Source organism: Curcuma longa, chromosome 19, assembly GCF_044706935.1.
Source record: "Curcuma longa cultivar G26 ecotype Majalengka, Jawa Barat chromosome 19, ITB_CL_G26_1.1, whole genome shotgun sequence".
NCBI classification, from domain to species: Eukaryota; Viridiplantae; Streptophyta; class Magnoliopsida; order Zingiberales; family Zingiberaceae; genus Curcuma; species Curcuma longa.
The window spans coordinates 4907650-4927629 of NC_133879.1; the positions used below are offsets into that span (position 1 = coordinate 4907650).

The following is a 19980-nucleotide window of genomic DNA, read 5'->3' on the forward strand; positions in this document are numbered from 1 at the left end:
ATATAATTTTGTGAGGTTTTCCTACTTTATACTCTTCAAGTTTCCAAAAAAGTTGGATGTTTTTTCATGGTTATTACTTGTGCGAGCTCATTGTTGGGAATAGATGCCCTAAAAGCTATAGGGAAGTAGTGAATGCAGTAAGATGATGAAGTAATTTTATAGTTAATTGTTCTCTGTGATTTAGGGATAGAAGGATAAGTTTTTAATATTAGTTGGTGGCTAAATAAAGTTTCCACATGTTTCTATTTAGAGGAAAGAAAAATAAGTTTAGTTAAAGAACAGCTTTAGCTTTTGCATATTTATGCCAACGTATTGTGCGTCATTACTTGACTACTATAGTTTCTTGTGAAAGACCATTTAAGGTTTTACTTGAGCTCCAGAAGGAATCTAAGTGTAGCACTTAGGTCATAGCCAATCATTATATACTAGAAAGTTTCTTTTCTATTAGACGTTAGGATAATTTCTCCTTTTATGATGTTCACACATAAGTTTGTTATTTTTTCAGTAAATTCAGTATGACATCTCCACTCTTTTTACAGGTGAGGAAGAAATTTGGATATCATGTTGAGGGATTCTTTGCCACATTAACAGCTATACAATTTCACTTGTTATTCTACTCTACACGCCCTCTTCCAAACATTCTAGCCTTTGGTTTAGGTGCTCACATTTTCCCTCTATGTCCTAAAGCTTCTTTCAAAAATGTCTTGCTGAATTCTGTTGCTGCTGTGGAATAAGTATTCATTGCACCTGCTTCCTACATGCTCCCTAATTTTAGTTCCATAATGATTGGACATGAAAACACTTTTGAGATATGTGCTTAAGTTTATTTGATTTTGCTTTATATGATGATGAGAGGAAAACTCGGACATATGAAAGGAAATTGTTGGTCAACAACTTGCACTCTTACATCTATCTGAAACATAGATAATAAAATTGCATTAGTGCTGTTAAGTTCTACATGCAGTAAAAGATTTGCTTGTATGTCTTATATCTAAGAGAAAGTTCTCCTGTAATATTAGGTGATAGTTGGTTAAGAAAATATAGCTTATTTTTAGTTTGATCAATGCAATAGGTCATGTAGAGAGCTACTTGGAATGCATACTTACTAAAAATTATGCTAAGCCTTTTTCTTCAGGAGCAAGGAATGAAACCCACCTAAGTGTCAAAAATTGAATTTGAACCTAAAATCTTGTGCAACAGAATCGAGTCCTTACCAATTTAGCTTGCAAGTTTCAACATGTTCAATATTTTGGTTTTTCTGACTCTATCACCAGTAACCACCATTTGTTGCAGCAGATTAACTGAATGTCTTCTAACATTGATTGTTGCTGGTGCAGTTAACTTGGCATATTCTTTCTGGTTTGAAGGAAACCCACGTGCTACACTCCAGTGTCTGGTATTTTTCTCTGGCCTGTTTTCCCTGGAAAATTTTTGTTTTTATTTAATTGTTTCTGGCCTTTCTTATTTATGCACATATAAAGGTGGATCGGTCTATTCTGTTTAATGGAGGTTTCTAAGCTCTGCTTGTAGCTAGTTCTATCCTGATTCTCAATGCATGTTCAAAAATTGAAACATGTTTGATGATTATGTTTTGCCTATTCATATGCTTTTGGATCCATCCTGAGTGAATTTTCTGTATTGGGATCTTTTCAGCAAACATAGGGTTATCATTTCTTTATGCATGCCATTCTCTGGAATCTGGAACTATTTCATCTACTTCAACTTTGTTAGCTCAGTTCCTTATTATTTCTCTGCGCTTTCCCTGTGGGTGTCTTTTGTAAAAACTAAGGTTTTCCTATAATTTGGTTATTTACCTAAGTATTATCTGAAAGGATGCTTAGTAACTTGTAAGTTGAATTTCTCTTAGCACATATGCTTAGTAAATTTATTATGAGAAAAGATTGAGCTGATTACTATTAGTCTTCCTGATCTCTTTCAATTTTATCTGATTATTGTGATTCTTCTTTTACAGTCCACATTCAACCACACAACCACAATGGTGTCTCAGTTGGCTTTTGTTTTTTTCTTCATTGAACTACTTGCAGTGAAGCCTGGATAATATGAATTCAGCAATAGCAGCTATTTCTAGAGCATGTTTTAGTAAACCTTGTTGAAAACTTTGTAATTATTTTCTCATCTTTCAGCTTTGTGCAACAGTAATGTTTAGATGTGATACTGTTCTGCTCTTTGGGCCAATTGGAATTGAACTTTTTCTGGTATGTTTCTTGGTTTATACATATTCTCTTAATAAATACTAAAATCAAATTGAAGTGCTTACTTCTGTACCTTTTACATTTTAAGTATTCTCAATCAATCATGTAATACGAACTGCTTGCTGTTTTACTTTGGATAGCTAGATATTATGGTATTACAGGATTTTTAGTGTTATATATGCTAAAGAGTCTGAGACCTGTACTGTTAACAATTTCAATGGTAAGGCAAATAATGTATTAGTTAAATTAGACTATCTGACCATCAGTTACTATATGGTGTTTTACCTGGTTTGATTCTAGCTAGCTTAAAATTTAAAAATAATGAGATATTCATTTAGAGCTAATTTCTGGGTTTGCAATAAGTTGAATTGATTTAATGTAGGAAGAACCTTGGTTGCTTGGTTGTGTTGATAATCAATGTATCACTACGAGAACATTAGTGGAAGGTTGTTATTTGTGTGATGTTATTGGATTTGTGCACATATCTCTACGTGGATTTGGGAAGTTGGAGGTGAAAAGATGCTGTATTAGATAAAAATCATCAATAAACTTAATTATCACCATATACAATGATATTGATATTAATTTTGATCCTTTTACACAGCTATGTTTTTTTCTCTATATATGATCTTGTTAGGGTGTTGGTCATTTTTGAAAAAATATTGTATATATAAAATGCATACATCTTCCAAAGCCAAAGTTTCATGTTTCTTTGTTACATTTTTTGGTGGCAGAACAAATCCATCTCCATTTTCGAGGCAATTAAGTGTTGCATATTGACAGCGTTTTTAAGCATAGGCAAGTTGTATTTATGATGGTAATTTTTATAAAGAATTCTATGTTAGGCAAAAATTATTTCTTTTTTTGGTATGTTTCACCTGCTTCATTATATCCATTCAGGGGGCACTGTACTGCTTGATTCAGTCATGTGGCAAAGAATTTTATGGCCAGAGCTGGAGGTTTTTTGGTTTAATACCATCCTAAACCGAAGTTCAGAATGGGGTGTATCCTTACTAATGTTCAACAAGATGTGTATGTTAAAAACTGCACTATGCATGGTTCTTGAGCCTTTGTTTTCTTTAATTCTGCACTAACAAAGAGTAAGAAGCATAATTCTTTAAATCATAGAGTTAATACATGAATCTAGAATAGTGTTGATGATTATTCTTAAATTTAGCACAACTTTTAAAGTTATCATATCTAGCACAACGTTAGTATTTTGCACTAACAAAGTCTTTATAGTCTCTCTTCCTCTATTAATGTGCGTATTTGTCATGGTCTCACATTGTCAAACTGAGACATTTATTGGATGCCTACGTGTTCATACTATCTTAAATATGTCTCTTAGTTTTTTTCCTTAATAGATACAATCTTGACTTTCTATTTAGCACATTCATCTTAACATCCTTATGCCTACGATTCTTATTTGTTCTCATGTGCTTGCTTCCTAGTCCAACATTTAGCTCTATATAATATAGTAGGTCTAACCATAGTTTAAAATTTCGACCTGTATCGAAGTTTGTTCCAGACAGAAACGATACAGTTTCGGTACCGTATTGTACTGTGCCATACTGATATAGTTTCAGTATTTTTTTATTTTTTAAAAATAAATATATATTAATTTTATTAATATTTAAGTATTAAATATGCTCACTATTAATGTTATATCTTGAGTTGTTGAGTTTATATTTCAATATTTGCTTATAAGATAATAATTATTAAATTTTTATAAAAATTATTTTAAAAATAAATCATTCTTAAAATTCAAAATTACATCTAAAATATAAAATTATTTGAAATGCTTAAAGATATTTATAAAATTACTTTGAAGGTCTTAAATTATTTTTGAATATATTTATAAATTGTTAATTTTTTTAAATTTATTTGAAATGTTTAAGAACTATATTTTGTTTTTTAGATTATTTTAAATTTACATTCAATTTTCAATATATATTAAGAAAATTTAAATTATTTTGTAATTTTTAAAAATTATTTAAAAAAATGAAAATAATTCTTAATATTTTATAACTATTATGTATAATTAATAGTTATATAATAATTAATAATTTTATTTATAATAAAAAATTTCCTATTTAAAAAATATTAATCTTGAATGAAAAATCGCGGCTGCTACAGTGAGTGCTGATATCTTATGGAGGTCGCTGTGGGCAACACCTTCTGCACCCCAGTAGAGGGCTGTGACATCCTTTGCACCCCCGCGGTAGGTCACGACACCCTTCATGATCTTGCGGCAACTTTGCAATTTCGCAACGACCTCCCTTAGGTTGCTAATGTATGTCCCGTGCCAGAACGATAAATATTGTTCATTTTGGATGGTATGGGTTGATGTTTCAAACTATGACTCTAACAACCATTTTGTGAAACTTCCTTTTAAGCATTAGAGATACTTTTCAATCACAAAAAAACTTGATCTCTTCTCTATTTCAATCATTCATCTCTATCAACCCTCCCCTCCATCCTTTTGCAAAACCCTAAATACTTAAAACTCTTAGTTATAGATAACTTGTCATCTCATAACTTTTATTAGCTATGTCTAATACTAATAAACTAAAGTTCCATATATTCTTTTACCTTCAGTAGTTCCTGCTAAGGTTCGAGCTTAGCATTGTCTTCTTAATGTGTCTCATCAATCAAAATAAGCAATCTGCAAATAATATGCCCTATAATAACATGTCTTGGATGTATTTAATGAGTTCATCTATGACTAATATAAAAGGTACGAACTTAGAACTGATTGGGTCACATCAGAAGCAGCAAGAGAAATTTGTTATCTGTGTATCCCCTTTCTCTCTCTTAAATTTGAGATTGGACCTAGAATAATGTTTTCATTGTGTTCACATAGGTGGTATGGAGGTCATGCTACAGAGCAAGGCATTTGAGGGAGGCAACTAAGGTGAACATCAAGTTTGGGACATCACCTCAAGAAGGCATGGTGGGAGGTGGAGATGAATTTACAAGCAATGAAGCCACCTCCATAGAAGTATCAAGGGAATCTTTTTGGTGGGAGGGAGTGGATTAGGGTAGTAGATTCACAGGTGCATATAGTGGGTTGTGTTGAGACTTGAGAGGATATTTTGGAAGAGGACGAGTGCATCAGAGTGGCTGTTGATGAGCAGAGCAATTGGGATAAAGGGATGGACAGTGGAGCTGTTGAGGTGTTTGATGATTTTGAGGGAAAGACTAGTGCTTAGGTCGAAGAGAGTGCTGAGGCTTCTGACAAAACTGCTAACTGCTGTGTTGTACGTTGGTTCCCAATAGTGGGAGTACAAGGGTTGAGCAACCTGAGCAACGGATCATCAAAGACAAATGAGGGATGATGGACAAACAGGTTGGATCCATTAAAATGCTCTAGATGTCTATTGTACAAGTGATCCGAGTTGATATAGTGCCAAGTAGATGCCACATCATCTTTTTTGATGGATGTTATTTTTTTTAATACAAAATGCTAACATTGTGCCACCTATTTTGGTTTTTTTTGTGAGTCTCTTGTATTCCATGACTAACCTGACTATGGATTTAAAGAATCAATACATCGTCAAATTCATACCTGTTAGGATATAACTCCAGGCGTAGAATATCTGTTTCTTATGTGATTTGGTGCAGCGTAAACTTTTTTTTTCATGGAGATTAGCATAAAAGAGAAGGAATTCAGAGACTTGTTGCAAACCACAGAGGTGTTAATATAGCAGAAACTGATAATGCATAAGATCTTTCATAACATATGACTATGGATTTTGCTTCCTTTGATATTGTTGATCTAGACTCAATCATTTCATTGGTATTTCACTTCAGCACTTCCTCGTTCTCTGCTTGTAGCATATCCTCTTTGTTTGGTGAGTTATATTTGATGCTATACATTCAGTTTTTTTTAATCTTTCTTTATTTGTTTTGTTTATTTTGCTTGGATTGTATCCTATACTATTTATGCCTATATTTCATGCCACAATATCTTTTGCCCATTTTTCATGTCCCATCAGTATTATCTTAGGCTAAAAGTAACTCTTATGATATTAGTTACCTCTCTTTCCTCTAACTTGCATACTGGTGCCAGTCTCAGATGAAGAAACACACTTTGATGTATCAATCTTTCTGCTGGTATTTCTGGTTTGGAAAATATATTCTGATCCTTAGTTATATGTTGCATAAGATGCAAACTAGTTCATTCATAAAATTATAGGTCTATATTGTTTCTTTAAAGACAATATCTCCTGTGTGCATTTGCCACACCCTTTGTGTACATCTGTCACACCCCAACGCAAGCCATGTCCTGAACAGATACCATTTCCTATATATGAACAACATACTACCACATTAATAACATAACAAATAGTTTAGTGAACAACTGAACTGAAAGGACTTCATTCCTTAGTAAAAGTATATTTCCCTTACTGTACACGCCCTCTTCTCTTAATTTATTTTCAGCAGTGAAACCAGCCCTTCGCTGCTTTCTTAACCTCTTTGTCCCAATCCATAATGGGTGCTGGCCTGCATGGGAAACCACACATGGGCCATCTATATATTTTTTTCCTTTTTTTTTAAGATTTAGCTGGTTAGGTGTGTTGGGCTCCATAAAATGCAAGCTTAAGACATTAGAAACACCGCTATATCTGCATATGGAAGCTTAAGACATTAGAAATGCCGCAATATCTGTGTATGCTATTTCCCAAGCCATAATTGATATTGTTCTCGATCTATCTGATTTCACAAGAAATAGTAGTCTTTCTTCAAGTATGTTTCATTTCATCTGTAGCTGCAATGCAATCAGAATGCTGATTAAAACTCTCAAATTTCTATTGGTATATAACACTTATAATTGGAAGATGCCTGGAGTGATATACCACTTGTTGTGGTTTGTTTCTAAATTGAAGTTAATTTTTTGAAATAACACCTGTTCTTACAATGTGAATATGCCTTAAGAAATGTGGTTCAGGTAATGTGATGAAGTTTGGAACAGTCTTGCTTCCCTAATGTTCTGCTTGACCTCAAGTTGGGTATATAGTTCATCATGCTTCATTTAATCATGTCTGAACATGCTCAATAGCATCGGATAATCAAAAACATTAACAAGAACATAAAAAACATTAAAAGTCTGTTTGAGTTTCCTTCATGTTTGAAACAATTAAATTCTCTTGCTAGGTTAAGCAATCAGTGTGATTTGGTTGTTACAGGTAGGAATGCTGCTTGACCGGAGGATTTTACCTTACATAATTCCTGTCTTCTCATTTGTTTTACTTTACTCAAAACTTCCACACAAGGTATGGCCAACCAAATTCTTGCTAGCATTCTTATAGTGACTTGGTATCTTATCCAGTCACATATGACAGGAGCTTCGTTTTATAATTGGTTCCATTCCCATATTCAATGTATCAGCAGCAATTGCAGCAAGCAGAGTGTATGACAAACTTACCTTTTAATTTTATTTGCACTAAAGTTGATTCTACAGTTCACATTATCTGAAATTTTCATGGTTGCACCATTTTACATTACTTAAGTAATTTCTTGGAGGTAAATAGAAGTATTATTCTTTATGATATAAATTCATACAGATATATATCGATTTAAATGGTTTTAGATTGCATGATTCATGTACTGTTCTTGCTTCTTGTTTTTCTTAGTTACATAGATTTAAATTTCATTTTGTATTGGTAGGTACATGCAATAGGTTATTGTGTATTAAAACTGAAATTCAATCACCATGCATGAAAACTACATGTTTTGCTAATTCCACCCACCACAAACTTTCATTTTGATATTTTGTAATGCATGCTACAAACTTTCAATTCAGCATATACCAAACTATTGAACTTAAATTAAACCCTATCAAACTCAATTTAAGTAATTTAAACCAAGGTTTAAAGTCTTGTTTTAAATTGGGGATTTTGTCCTTGGATGGAATGAAGCAAATATCATGTCATTTTGCCCTACTAACATATGGCGCCGATGGTACCAATGATGAAGAGGAGGAAGAGGTAGAAATACATCTTTTGTTGGTGATGTTGGAGAGAGCTTCATATGACATGGATAAAATCTTGAAATCTCCAATCACCTTGCTTGACATCATTGATGATGAACATATGGCGCCGATGGTACCAATGATGAAGAGGAGGAAGAGGTAGAAATACATCTTTTGTTGGTGATGTTGGAGAGAGCTTCATATGACATGGATAAAATCTTGAAATCTCCAATCACCTTGCTTGACATCATTGATGATGAAAACCTCTTGGTACATCAAACTAGGCCCGTAAATGAACCAAACGTTCGTGAACATACTTGGTGCTCGACTTGTTATGTTCGTTCAATACACACAAGATCAATTAAATGAACAAGCTTGAACAACTTGTTAAACTAAACGAACAAGCTGAACACATATGCGTTCAACTCGTTAATGTTCGTGAACCTTATTCATTAATAAAACTCTTATCAACATGCTAAATAAACAAAAAACTTTCAAAATGAGCAAATAAGTTTGTATTATCAAGTTCAATAATCAACCAAACAAGTTTAAAATGTAAAAGTTTTAAACAATTACTCAAGCTTGAAGTGAGAGCTTGATAACTAAGCTCAAGCTCATAAAAAAAGAAACCAAGCCAAATTTAAACAATTGTTTCGACGACTTGCTTCCTTTTAGGCATGACTTGGCTCGGTTACCTTATCAAACAAGCTTGAACACCACAAAGCTTGACTCGGCTCGACTCAGCTTGTTTACAACCCTACATCAAACTATCCACCTCATATCGCAATTGATTAAACCCAAAATCTCCTTGCATTCACTCATCCTTGGTGGAAATAGAGTTTCAACTAGCACGAGTCATGGGTGAAGGATTATGAGAAATCTTAGGAAGGACGGAACCAAGCTTGCATATCAAAGTTAACAACCATTTGCTCATTATTTATTGTCTACTTGTCCTGGTGTTGTTTTATGTCTTAGTGTAAAAGTGAAATAAAAGTCTTATGCATTTGGCACAACATGAGATTAATCCCCCGTTTATACCCAAATTAAACTTTAATTCTTATCTTTTTGATAATATGTCAGGTATATCAATAGGAAGAAGGATGGCTGGAGGTGGCTATACATAATATTACTTGGATCTTTACTCATCAGGTTGAATTTCATTGTTTAATATAGTGAATTCAGATCCTTTTTTTGTGTGCTGCAGTGTGGTTACTTGTCAGAAAACAATGAATGCTTTCTTTTAATCTTATAGCATGATTGTTTTAGTCTAGGATGTTCTGTCATGATGTTCCTTGCATCCTATAACAACTATCCTGGTGCTTATGCTTTGAAGGGTCTGCATCAATCAGGTAATAGCATTGGCAATCTGTGTGCCTTGTTATCTCTTTTTGATGAAGCATCTAATTCTTATCAGTTTCTGAGTTGTTTATTTAAAATTCTAGATTTTTTAAACTGTTTTTGCTGATCTAGAGCCATTGTATTTGTTATCTGCATTAGCACAATGCTCTTTTTCTAGCTGTGGGATTGTCAGCCTTTTCAATTTGAATAATAGTCTAAGTTGTTGTTACATAATCAATGTTAAAAGAATGTAAAGAGAACAAAGAGTTAATAGATATTTGTTTAGTTAGTTTGCCCGATCGGTCTATATAATTTTGTGAATAATCCATAAGCATGTCTTTAAAGACAATCTTATCCAACTCATGAGTAAATGGTATCAAAATAGAACTAGGTGCATTGAATCTAAACAAATTGAGATTGAAAAATAGGCAATCGATTGAAATTTATTCAAGTTGGGTTGAATGTGCAAAATTCGATAGATTTTATATAGTCTTTTCATTGATACTAGTTTGACCTCTTGTCACTTACTTTAATTCTTGCTTACATTGTTGAGCCTTTCCATTGCTTGAGATTTGTTAAGAGCTTAGGTTGAATAATCAACCTTACCATTGTCGGTGATCCACCTTTAGTTTGATCAAGTGTTTCATCTATATTGCCCCCACGGGTGTGGTGCAATGGTAAAACACTTAGAGAAACAAATAAGAGACCAAAGTTCAAATCCCAATAGGGATGCATATTCTAGGGGTTGACCTCTAAGTGTGCATAAGTTGTGCTATGAATTTACTGATAGACGAACTAGAGGAAAGGCTATCTACCTTCAGGATTAGTCGGGCCAAGCCCGGATACTTGGATTATTAAAAAACAATATTTCATCTATATTTCTTTTTTGCAATGCGAAACGAAAGAGGTTACAACTTAAATGAGAGAAAATACACCTTTCTTGATCAGTAATGGCCTCCATCCTATAAACTAGAATTCGATATGATTGAGATCATAATAAAATCCTATCATATAGAATAATAATTGTTAGATAATATTATAATTTTAAACTAATAAATATGATTTTTTATTTTTTATAATATATGATTGGAATTCATTGATTCCATTTTAATAAATTTGATTTATTACATATCCATAATCTAATAAATATACATAGTTGGAGATCTATTGATAGTATCATATTTGGAGACTTATAAGTTTTAGTTATATGAAATCTAGTTAACATATGCGCATTTATTGTTGGTGCTAGATGGTATGCTAGAGGAAAGGGGGTGAATAACATGCATGCAAATTAAAAATTAACTTTCTCTTGGTGTGATCTCAGTGAGGACATAAACTCATTAACAATGGAAATAATATAAAACACAAGCATATATCATAGTGATTTTATGTGGTTCGGTAGCCTCTAGGATCCTACTTCATGGCCTATGATCCTTTAGCCGCATCACTCTTAGAATCCTATTCTTCGATAAAATACTGAAGGTGGAGAAACCTTTATAGGATTGTTAAGGCTTGAGAGTTATACAACAAAGTCTTACGATTTTAGAAAGAAAGCTCAAATAAGAACAATAGTAAACATTATAATAATCTTGTTGTTCTACTTCTATTCATGGCCTTTGGTCTTCTTTATAAAGCCTCCTTCATTTATTGAAATCTTGACGCGGTGTTGTTGAATGAATTGTTGCATAACCATTAGCCAATTGATACAATCATTTCTTCTTGTTCATGCTTGATTCCTGTGATTACTATTTCATCCAGGGATCATCATTCAACTACTTACAACCATCAATTGACTGGTACAATTGTTTCTCATGCCTTGTGACCAATTCCTTATTTCATCCAGGGTCATCAGTCGATTAGTACAATTGTTTCTCACTCCATGTGATGATTCCTGCGATGACTGCATTATCCAAGGTCATCAACTATTGTTTGGTTGGTGCGACTATTTCTCATGACTCACGACTGATTGTTGCAAATTTTTCGGATAACACTTGCTTCAGTCGACTACTCATCACAAATCATTAGTCTAATCAATAGCTTATAGGCAATCAATTGATTGCACCAATAAAAATAAACGTATAGTAAATTTCTTAGTTGATTGTAATTGACCCTCAATCGACTGGGAACTTGACTCCATGCCATCAAATGACAAGTGTGCCTAAATTGAGTTCTACACATGCTCGAGTACAAGTTCACTCAACCCTCAATTCACGAGCAATTGCCTTCTGCCACGAGACTTTTTCTTGTCAAGTTTCTCATCTCTTAGATGCACTAGCCTTCTAGTTCTCTTCCCGTGCCATCCTTCTTACTTCGCTTACATAGTGTGTCACTAGTATTTGTCCGCTAAGCTTCTTGTTCCTCGAATGCACTGATCTCTCTAGCTCCCTTTTCGTGTCATTCTTCTTGCTTCGTTTACGTAGATGTACCAAGCCCTTTGACTCCTTTCTCGTATTGTCTTTCTTGCTCTACTTGCATAATCTACTTCCCAAGCATAGCTAATTTCGATGCTCCTCATCCTGCGGTCCCTCAAGTATCTCATATGACCTTTCTCTGATCTTTCACGGACCTTAAGCCTCCGAATACTCCATGTGTGTACGTCTAGGTACTATACACTTGGACACATAAATAAAAAATAATGCAAGACCTAACTTAAACCTCTTGCCCAAATATGAAAACCCGTGGTCGTATAAGACCACTCATGAACTGAAAGTTCCATCATTTATAACTTTAGTTGTTTAACTAATTTTATCTAAATTTAGGCACCAAACTAGGTATGTTTTGGACTTGGCCATAGTTTTAAGTATTGATTGGTAACTATTGGCATGAGTTAAACATATCATTTCTCAATACCATTATTGATCTTCATGGATATCTCACTATAGCACCATGATGATGTGGTTTCCAAGTAGATTGGGACAAAGAACTAATGAGACGAGAAGATTTACTTTTGGTGACTCATCCTGCAATTCTGTTTGCCGAGCATTAGAGAGAGATGAAATATTATTAAAGAGAGGATAGGGCAAGAGGGAAAACACCAACTTAAACACCAATAATAAGAAAAAGGAGTGCAAATTGAATTTTTTTTTATGCGGGTTGACACAAGCCTACAGTGTTTGTTATAATCAGTTGTGCCTTTTAGTTTAGTCTGACCAAGAGTACATCAGATCATATAGTATCTCACTTTGCCTCTCAGCCTTGAGCATATATTCTTCTTATTGTTTATGTTGATGATATTATTGTTGCTAGTGATGACATTACTAGAATTATAAGATTGAAAGCATCCCTTTATTAACACTTACAAACTAATAATTTAAGCAATCTAAAACATTTCATATCACAGAGAGTAAGCACACTAATAATTTAAGCAATCTAAAACATTCATATCACAAAAAGAGTAAGCACATGATATAGTTGAAAACGTTATATTATTAGGGGCTAGACTTATTATCATTTCCACAGATAGTAATGCCAAACTAACAAACTAATCCTTGTACAGGGTGAATTACTATCCAATCCAAGTATCAAAGGTTGGATGGTAAATTAAACTATCTCATTGTCACTTGACCTTGACTTCTCATTTTTAGTGTGATTAGTCAAATTTTTTGAGACTTCATGATTTAGCAATCTAAAACAAAGAGAGTAAGCACATGATATAGTTGAAACGTTGTATTATTAGGGGCTAGACCGATTAACATTTCCATGGATACTAATGCCAAACTAACAAACTAATCCTTGTACAGGGTGAATTACTATCCAATCCAAGTTTCAAAGGTTGGATGATAAATTAAACTATCTCATTGTCACTTGACCTTGATTTCTCATTTTTAGTGTGATTAGTTAAATTTTTTGAGACTTCGTGCCAAGATGACAATTCTAAAGATTCTTTTGTATCTCAAGGAAATCCTAGAAAAGTATCATATTCATTGTCAACTTCAGGTTATAGGATATTCGTATGTAGACTGAGCAAATTCTCCTATAGATCAGTGATGCATATTAGGCTATTGTGCTCTTCTGACTAGATCAAGTGTAGAGGTAGAATACTAGGCTATGTTCTAGCCACTTGTGAGATTATCTAGATTAAGCAATTGATGATATAATTGAGTAGCAGTTAAATTGAGCCAATAAAATTATATTGTGGTAAATTGCCTATCATTTACATTGCCTTCAATCTAGTCTTTCATAAGAGATAGACTACATAGAAATTAAACTATTATTTTTGCAAGATAAAAAGTGAAATCTAAAGAGATCATTACCTCATTTTGTAGTTCTATTGATAAATTGGCAAATTTGTTCACTCTGCAACTATAAGATCCCCTAATTTTTGTAACAAGTTTAGAACTTTTTCAGTATGTTTAAATCAGTTTGAGAGGAGGGATTGTTCAGGATACAATATGCATATAGGTAGAAGATAAAAGCAACGATCTAGGATCATTGGAACAACATAAAATTTCCCCATCATCTGTGGTTAATGCCAAATGAAGGTACACATGTGCAAGTGAACTTTAAGAAAGAACTTACTGGTTGATTATAAGATGCACACATTTGATATTTTCCTTTGGTTGGTGCATATTAACTGAAGTCTGTTTTCACAGACATATCTGATGCAACGAAAGAAAAGTTTGTTCACATTGATGCCTTCACAGCCATGAATGGTGTTTCTCGCTTTTGTGAAAATGAATATCCATGGAGGTATGTTAATTAGCCATTTCACTTTTCACATTATTCTTTATTTAAGAAATTTATTTATTTTCCTTTTGGGTTCCTTGTTGTCTCATAGGGCATTTGTGAATTAGAAAAGAAAATAAATTTGAACATTCATTTTCTTTCCGTTTTCCTTCTGAAATTGTGTCCCAACAGATTGTCTATAGAAATTAACATAACTTTTTTTTTAAACTAGCTATTGTGGCAAACCATGAAAAATACAATAAATGTATAGATATATAAATTTTGGACTTCTAACACTTGAATTAAGTTCAACACTTGTTCACCTCAATGTTTTGTAATTTAATGAGTTTATTTCTATTATGAGGGTTACATTACTAAGAAATTGCTTTGTCTACATTTTTTATGTTGATCAAGTTTGTATACAGTGCCTTTTGATTCTCTATGACCAATGAAACAACTTTGCCATAACCAACGGCCCATTTTTTAAGAGAAGAAAAAAGGTTGGATAAAAAAAGGGTTTCTTTTATTTTTAAATCCTCAAAAGAACACCCCCTATTTTGGTCCAAAGAGCTACATCATCACCTCTAATGCGTCCATCACACCCTTCTTTATCCCAGGGTTTATTGAATGCATCATCACCTCTAAAATCAAAGAATGAAGTAACTAGTTTGTAATTAACACATAAATTCATAATGCTTCTCTTTTTATGATCTGTCCATGCATCGGCCATAATTGTAGATCCATTTTTTGTCTACTCTTCTTCTTGCTTTTTTTAGAGATAATTTGGTCCTCTCAACTTCTTGTTTCAAAAGTGACTCCTTAGAAAATAATGACTTGGAGGTTTATAGCTTGAGCTGAATTGGCCAACTGCCTTTACTAATTGTCTAAAGCTTTGATTGTCAATTACATGAAAAGGAATTCCCACCCCATAAATCTATCTTACAATGTACTCATGCACATTTTTTTTGTAAACTTTAACTTCAATGCATCATTTATGTTTTGTTGTCTTGCTTTTGTTGGATCGATTGTGGATGCCCACTTATCAATAGGCTTGAGGTGCTTTGACTTCTTTTTAGAAGAATCTTCCTTCACTTGACAATTATCATTTTTTACATTCACACCTATATTTACTTCTGTCGTCCACCCTTTCTCGCTTCTTATTCTTGTTATTTTCAAGATTAGCATCAGATGCTTTAGGACATGTTTTAACTTGTCTTACAATATCCGCAATATAATACTTCATCTGATAAACACCTCCCTTAATATGCCTCTTACACAATTTGCATGTGATCCAATCTCTTTTTTCTTTGCAATACAACATCCCATAATCCCAAACAATATCACTAGACTTTTATTTCAATTCCACCTCTGGTTGTTTTTCATTTTCAGCTATTAATCTTCAATAATTAAATAAAAGATTAAAAACTAGAATAAGAACTTATTAGAAATATATAAAAGTTAACCTAGTATGTTGGTGGTGGTAGCAGGCGGTGGTGGCGGATCCAGGCTAAAGGAGGAGGATTGTGGGTGACTTGGTGAGTTGGTGGAATTAATGTTTTGGAAGGGAGAAAAATGTATTAATATATCTAGGATTTTTTAAATTTTGTTGACTTTTGACCGCCTCACCTACTGCCTCACGCGCTGTCTAGCCGACCTCCCTCGCTGCCTCGCCTGCCTCAACTTTGACTGCGTAAAGCATCGCCTAAGGCATAGATTGTGCGGTTGATGTCTACCTCTTGCTTAGGTGCAACCTAGACAGTTGCCTTGCCCGTCATTTAGAACATTGATACTAAGTCTTGAATTTTATGCTTAGGATGCTTTAGGCTCAATTTTTGAACTAAAGAATTTTTAATTCTGGTTGTAGAAATGAAAAATAAATATTTATGTTTAGCAAAAAAAAATAAGCACCAAGAGTTTTTAGATTTTTTTCTCTAATTCCTCCAATTTTGAAGAACTAATAACTGTTTTTTAAATTAATTCTTTGTTTTAAAAACTAGAAATGACATTGGCAATGATGAAATGGTCTTTTGAGCTTTTGATTATTTCTTTATTTTAGAACTATTATGTAATAAGAACTAATTATAAGTATAGAAAATTATATTACAAAAAATTATATTAAGAAAATACTAATTATCCTAGTAACTTTAGTTATTTTAACTCTTCCATTTGATTGTTGTACTTGTATTAAAAAAAATACTAAGTATCCTAGTAACATTAGTTATTTTAACTCTTCCATTTGATTTTTTTTTTATTTACTTGTCGTTATCGAAAGAAAAAAAAAGCATAGTGAATGAAAATAAATGTTAAATTATATAAAATATATATTTTTTATCCACAAAAGTGATGGGCAACACATTGCTGTGTCTCCATCCAAATAATTCCATATTTTTAAACTTTTTTTTTTAATTTGATTTTATCTACCAAACTTGTTTTAAAATTAAGATAAAAAAATTGAAATACAATTTTGTTTCAATTAATATGAAAATCTAAAAAAAATTATTCCCCTAAGTAGAGCCTTTGTTATTATATATTTCAACTCCCTTTGTTGGTAAAGACTTGTTTTAACTAATTATAGCTACGAGATTATTCTTTCATTTCATTGTCTTTTAGAACTGATTAACAATTGCTAAAAATGTCAGTCTATGTATTTGTCGCTCTTCAAATTGTTTTTGTTTGAATTTCTTAAGGTTATCATTCTTTGCATTTAGATACTCTAAAGAGGAAGGAATTTCTTTGGAAGAATACGGTGGCAGAAATTTCACCTACTTGTTGAAGTGAGTTCTAACTCTAGTTCTTTTAGTTTTCATAATTTTTTGCTATCTTTCAGAATTTTTCTGGGCAGTATTATTGGATTTCTTGTCTAATCTATTATTTTGTTTTATCATTATTTATTTTCCCCTACAAGTCTAAAAGAATATGAATACAATAGAAAAGAGTTGCGGTAGTGCCTGTAGCCTTTTCATCTGGTTGTTATTGGAGGAAATTAGTTTTTTACCTATAAATTATTAACCAACATAAATATTACAACTAGGTCCCCGTGCTATTGATATTTATGTTTAAGTCCACAATATAATCTCTCAAGTTGGTTCAAATTGATAAATGTCGCTTAGGTGCTTTTTCATCTATTTCACTTTCTAATCTCTTGGAACTGTCACCCATTCTCACAAACATTAGAATATACTGAGTCTTCAGTTTGAGGCAGAATAAAAAAAGATATACGAAGATATATGGAGATTGACATCACTTCCAAAATCTCTCTTGTCAACCCTAGTTGAACCTTCAAATCAGAATATGAATACAATTCTTGTGTCTTTGTCCTTCTGAAGCTGTATTTGTCGGTTTGTCTTTTTCTTTGTGCTGTTATTGAGTGTCTACTTAGGGTGTAAACAAGGTTTAAAATCTGGATCCGTATCGAAGTTTTGGTTTCGGATCGAAATGATACAGTTTCGGTACTGTATCGTACTGTGCCGATATAGTTTCGATATTTTTTAAATATAAAATATATTAACTAAAATAAAAAAATTTAATTTAAATATTTAAAAATAAAAAATAATTTAAAATATATATATATATAATAGGATAATTTTATTAGGTTTTGATTAAGTCTATTTAAATTATCTCAATTATAATTAGGAATTGATTAAAATTATTAATTAAATTAGACTTAAGTTTTTAATTTCCGTCCTTGATTCGTTCTCCGTCGCTGCGGGAGCTCGGACATCGGCTCCAGATGGATCGCGAGGCGGCGGGATCCCTTCAGATGAGTCATAAGGGCTCGATGGGGCCTCAAGATGTGTTGGCACCAGAACTTTGACTGTGTTGATTTCGGTTCGCAGGCATAATGAAATTTTTTATCAGTATCAAATAAAATAGTTCAAGATTTCATTTTATCGGTGTATATATATAATTGTTTAGTGTCTGATAATATGTTTCACTTATAGAAAAAAATGATAATCCCAGTAGCCACATCTCTGGGGGTGGTCGGCCCGGTCCCACGGAAGTTTCCCACCGACCATCAGGGTAAATCGGGAAGCGCATACGGCGGCCAATCCAGATGCCCAGCATCCTTTGATTGTGTTCCCCATTTGGAAGAAAATTCCTGCAAATACGCCGTAGCTAGGGATCGAACCGCGGGTCCCTGAGTTACAATCCGGATGTCCTACCGTTGCACTATTGCCCCGGGGACTATGTTTCACTTATAGAGTGTCTATATATAATTGTTATCTTACCATTAATATGCAACGTTTATTAACCGCTTTAGATAATAAAGCATATTTATTATTATTTTTTTATTGTTTCAGCGAGCATTTTCACGTTGATGGGTACAAGTGCTTGTTTACTGTAAGTGGATTTTCCAAAGTTAATTTTCGGGTTGGCTTTCCGCCATTTATCTTGGTAAGGATTTCATTGTTTCATTGCTTTTTGGGAGAACATACCTTATTTGATTTGCCAACTAAGCATGTACTTGTATTCCCAATGACACCTTTAGAGTTTATCTGTTTCAATGACTCGCAATTGCAGTTAAAGGAGCCCAAAATATTTGTTCATGGAAACATAAGAGACCAGGAAATCCATCTATTTAATTGGCCAGGTTGCTCCTGATTCCACCATGCTAACATCAACAGGAACAGGCAAAATACTGCTTCTCAGTTTTGCCAATAGAATTTTCACTTTGTTGAATTAAGATTATTAAGCCAATTGAGTTTGAGATGTGAGCCATAGCGTCATTGTAGTCATATAACTAATTTGGTCGTCTACTAAGATGGCCATGATTGTTGGGTGTTTCATGTTTGAATACAAAATGAAATTATCAGACAAGAGGTAAAGCATAACTATTTAATTGTGGATCATTTTGTAACTGATGTACTTTTGTTAATTGATTTTTTTTTTAGATTAAGGAATGTCTGTATCAAGTTTTCTCGGGCAATATTCTATGGTTTAAAGCAGTTTTCATAAAACAGAAATAACCCGCCGGCCAATAACAAATGAATATAAAATGATAAACAAGAAGCCTAACTGTAATGAATCAAGATGATTAAACAACTAACAATGTGTGCGAAAGTAGCAAGAGTGTTAGTCCCTGGGGCATAGCTGAGTTGGTTACGATGCAGCAGAGTTGTAGAAGAGGACAAGGGTTCGAATCCTGACGAAGTCAGGCAATACCCTCCTGCGTCGTGATCAATTGTAGTTTCTCAATTTACCTCCTTATAAATGGTCGTGGGGTCAACCGTATGGGGCCGCTAAAGTGGCAAATTTCACCTTTGGTAGAAGAAAGTAGCAAGTGTTAAATTTGGGGTGAAGTTGAGTTAATATCTTCTTTCGTAGTGGTTAATTATAATTTTTTGATTTATTTTTTCACAGATAGTCGTAGGGTTGATCGTGTGAGGGATGATGAATTTTATTTTTTATTGAAAAAAATAGCAAGTGAATAAGCAATGGAAGACTATTGTAATAGGCGGATAATGGGAATGCGAGACGAGAAAAATTAAAAAGAATGTTGCAACAGGATTCAATCACAATAATATTATAAAATGAACCACTTGTAAGTACCTTACAGAGTTAATACAAGGACTTTGTAAATTATGCAGCTAGGATACATTCCTTTTTGAAGCACGAATGCAACCTCTTCGCTCGCTAGCAGCCAACAGGTGTTTTACTTTCCTCTTTGCCGCTACTTAGAACAATTGCAACCTAGCAGCCTACATGTGTTTTGGTTTCCTCCAGTAAGCATGAGTGCACTCACTAGCATCCTATGTGTTTGGGTTTCCTCAAGGATGAGTGCTACCTCTT

General features: G+C 33.3%; 1 protein-coding gene across 1 annotated transcript in view; it reads left to right on the top strand.

The window, feature by feature from the left end:
- Positions 1–19032, top strand: part of LOC141812649 (dol-P-Man:Man(7)GlcNAc(2)-PP-Dol alpha-1,6-mannosyltransferase) — a 46704-nt gene extending 27672 nt beyond the window's left edge. The window contains exons 7-20 of the mRNA XM_074700663.1: positions 540–657; positions 1338–1396; positions 2145–2216; positions 2948–3011; positions 3114–3217; positions 5996–6067; positions 7403–7489; positions 7559–7626; positions 9268–9336; positions 9454–9536; positions 14118–14214; positions 16899–16964; positions 18492–18585; positions 18712–19032. Coding sequence (XP_074556764.1) covers positions 540–657; positions 1338–1396; positions 2145–2216; positions 2948–3011; positions 3114–3217; positions 5996–6067; positions 7403–7489; positions 7559–7626; positions 9268–9336; positions 9454–9536; positions 14118–14214; positions 16899–16964; positions 18492–18585; positions 18712–18792 — 1134 coding nt within the window. The 3' untranslated portion in view covers positions 18793–19032. The remainder of the gene's footprint in view (positions 1–539; positions 658–1337; positions 1397–2144; positions 2217–2947; positions 3012–3113; positions 3218–5995; positions 6068–7402; positions 7490–7558; positions 7627–9267; positions 9337–9453; positions 9537–14117; positions 14215–16898; positions 16965–18491; positions 18586–18711) is intronic.
- The last annotated feature ends 948 nt before the right edge of the window (positions 19033–19980 follow it).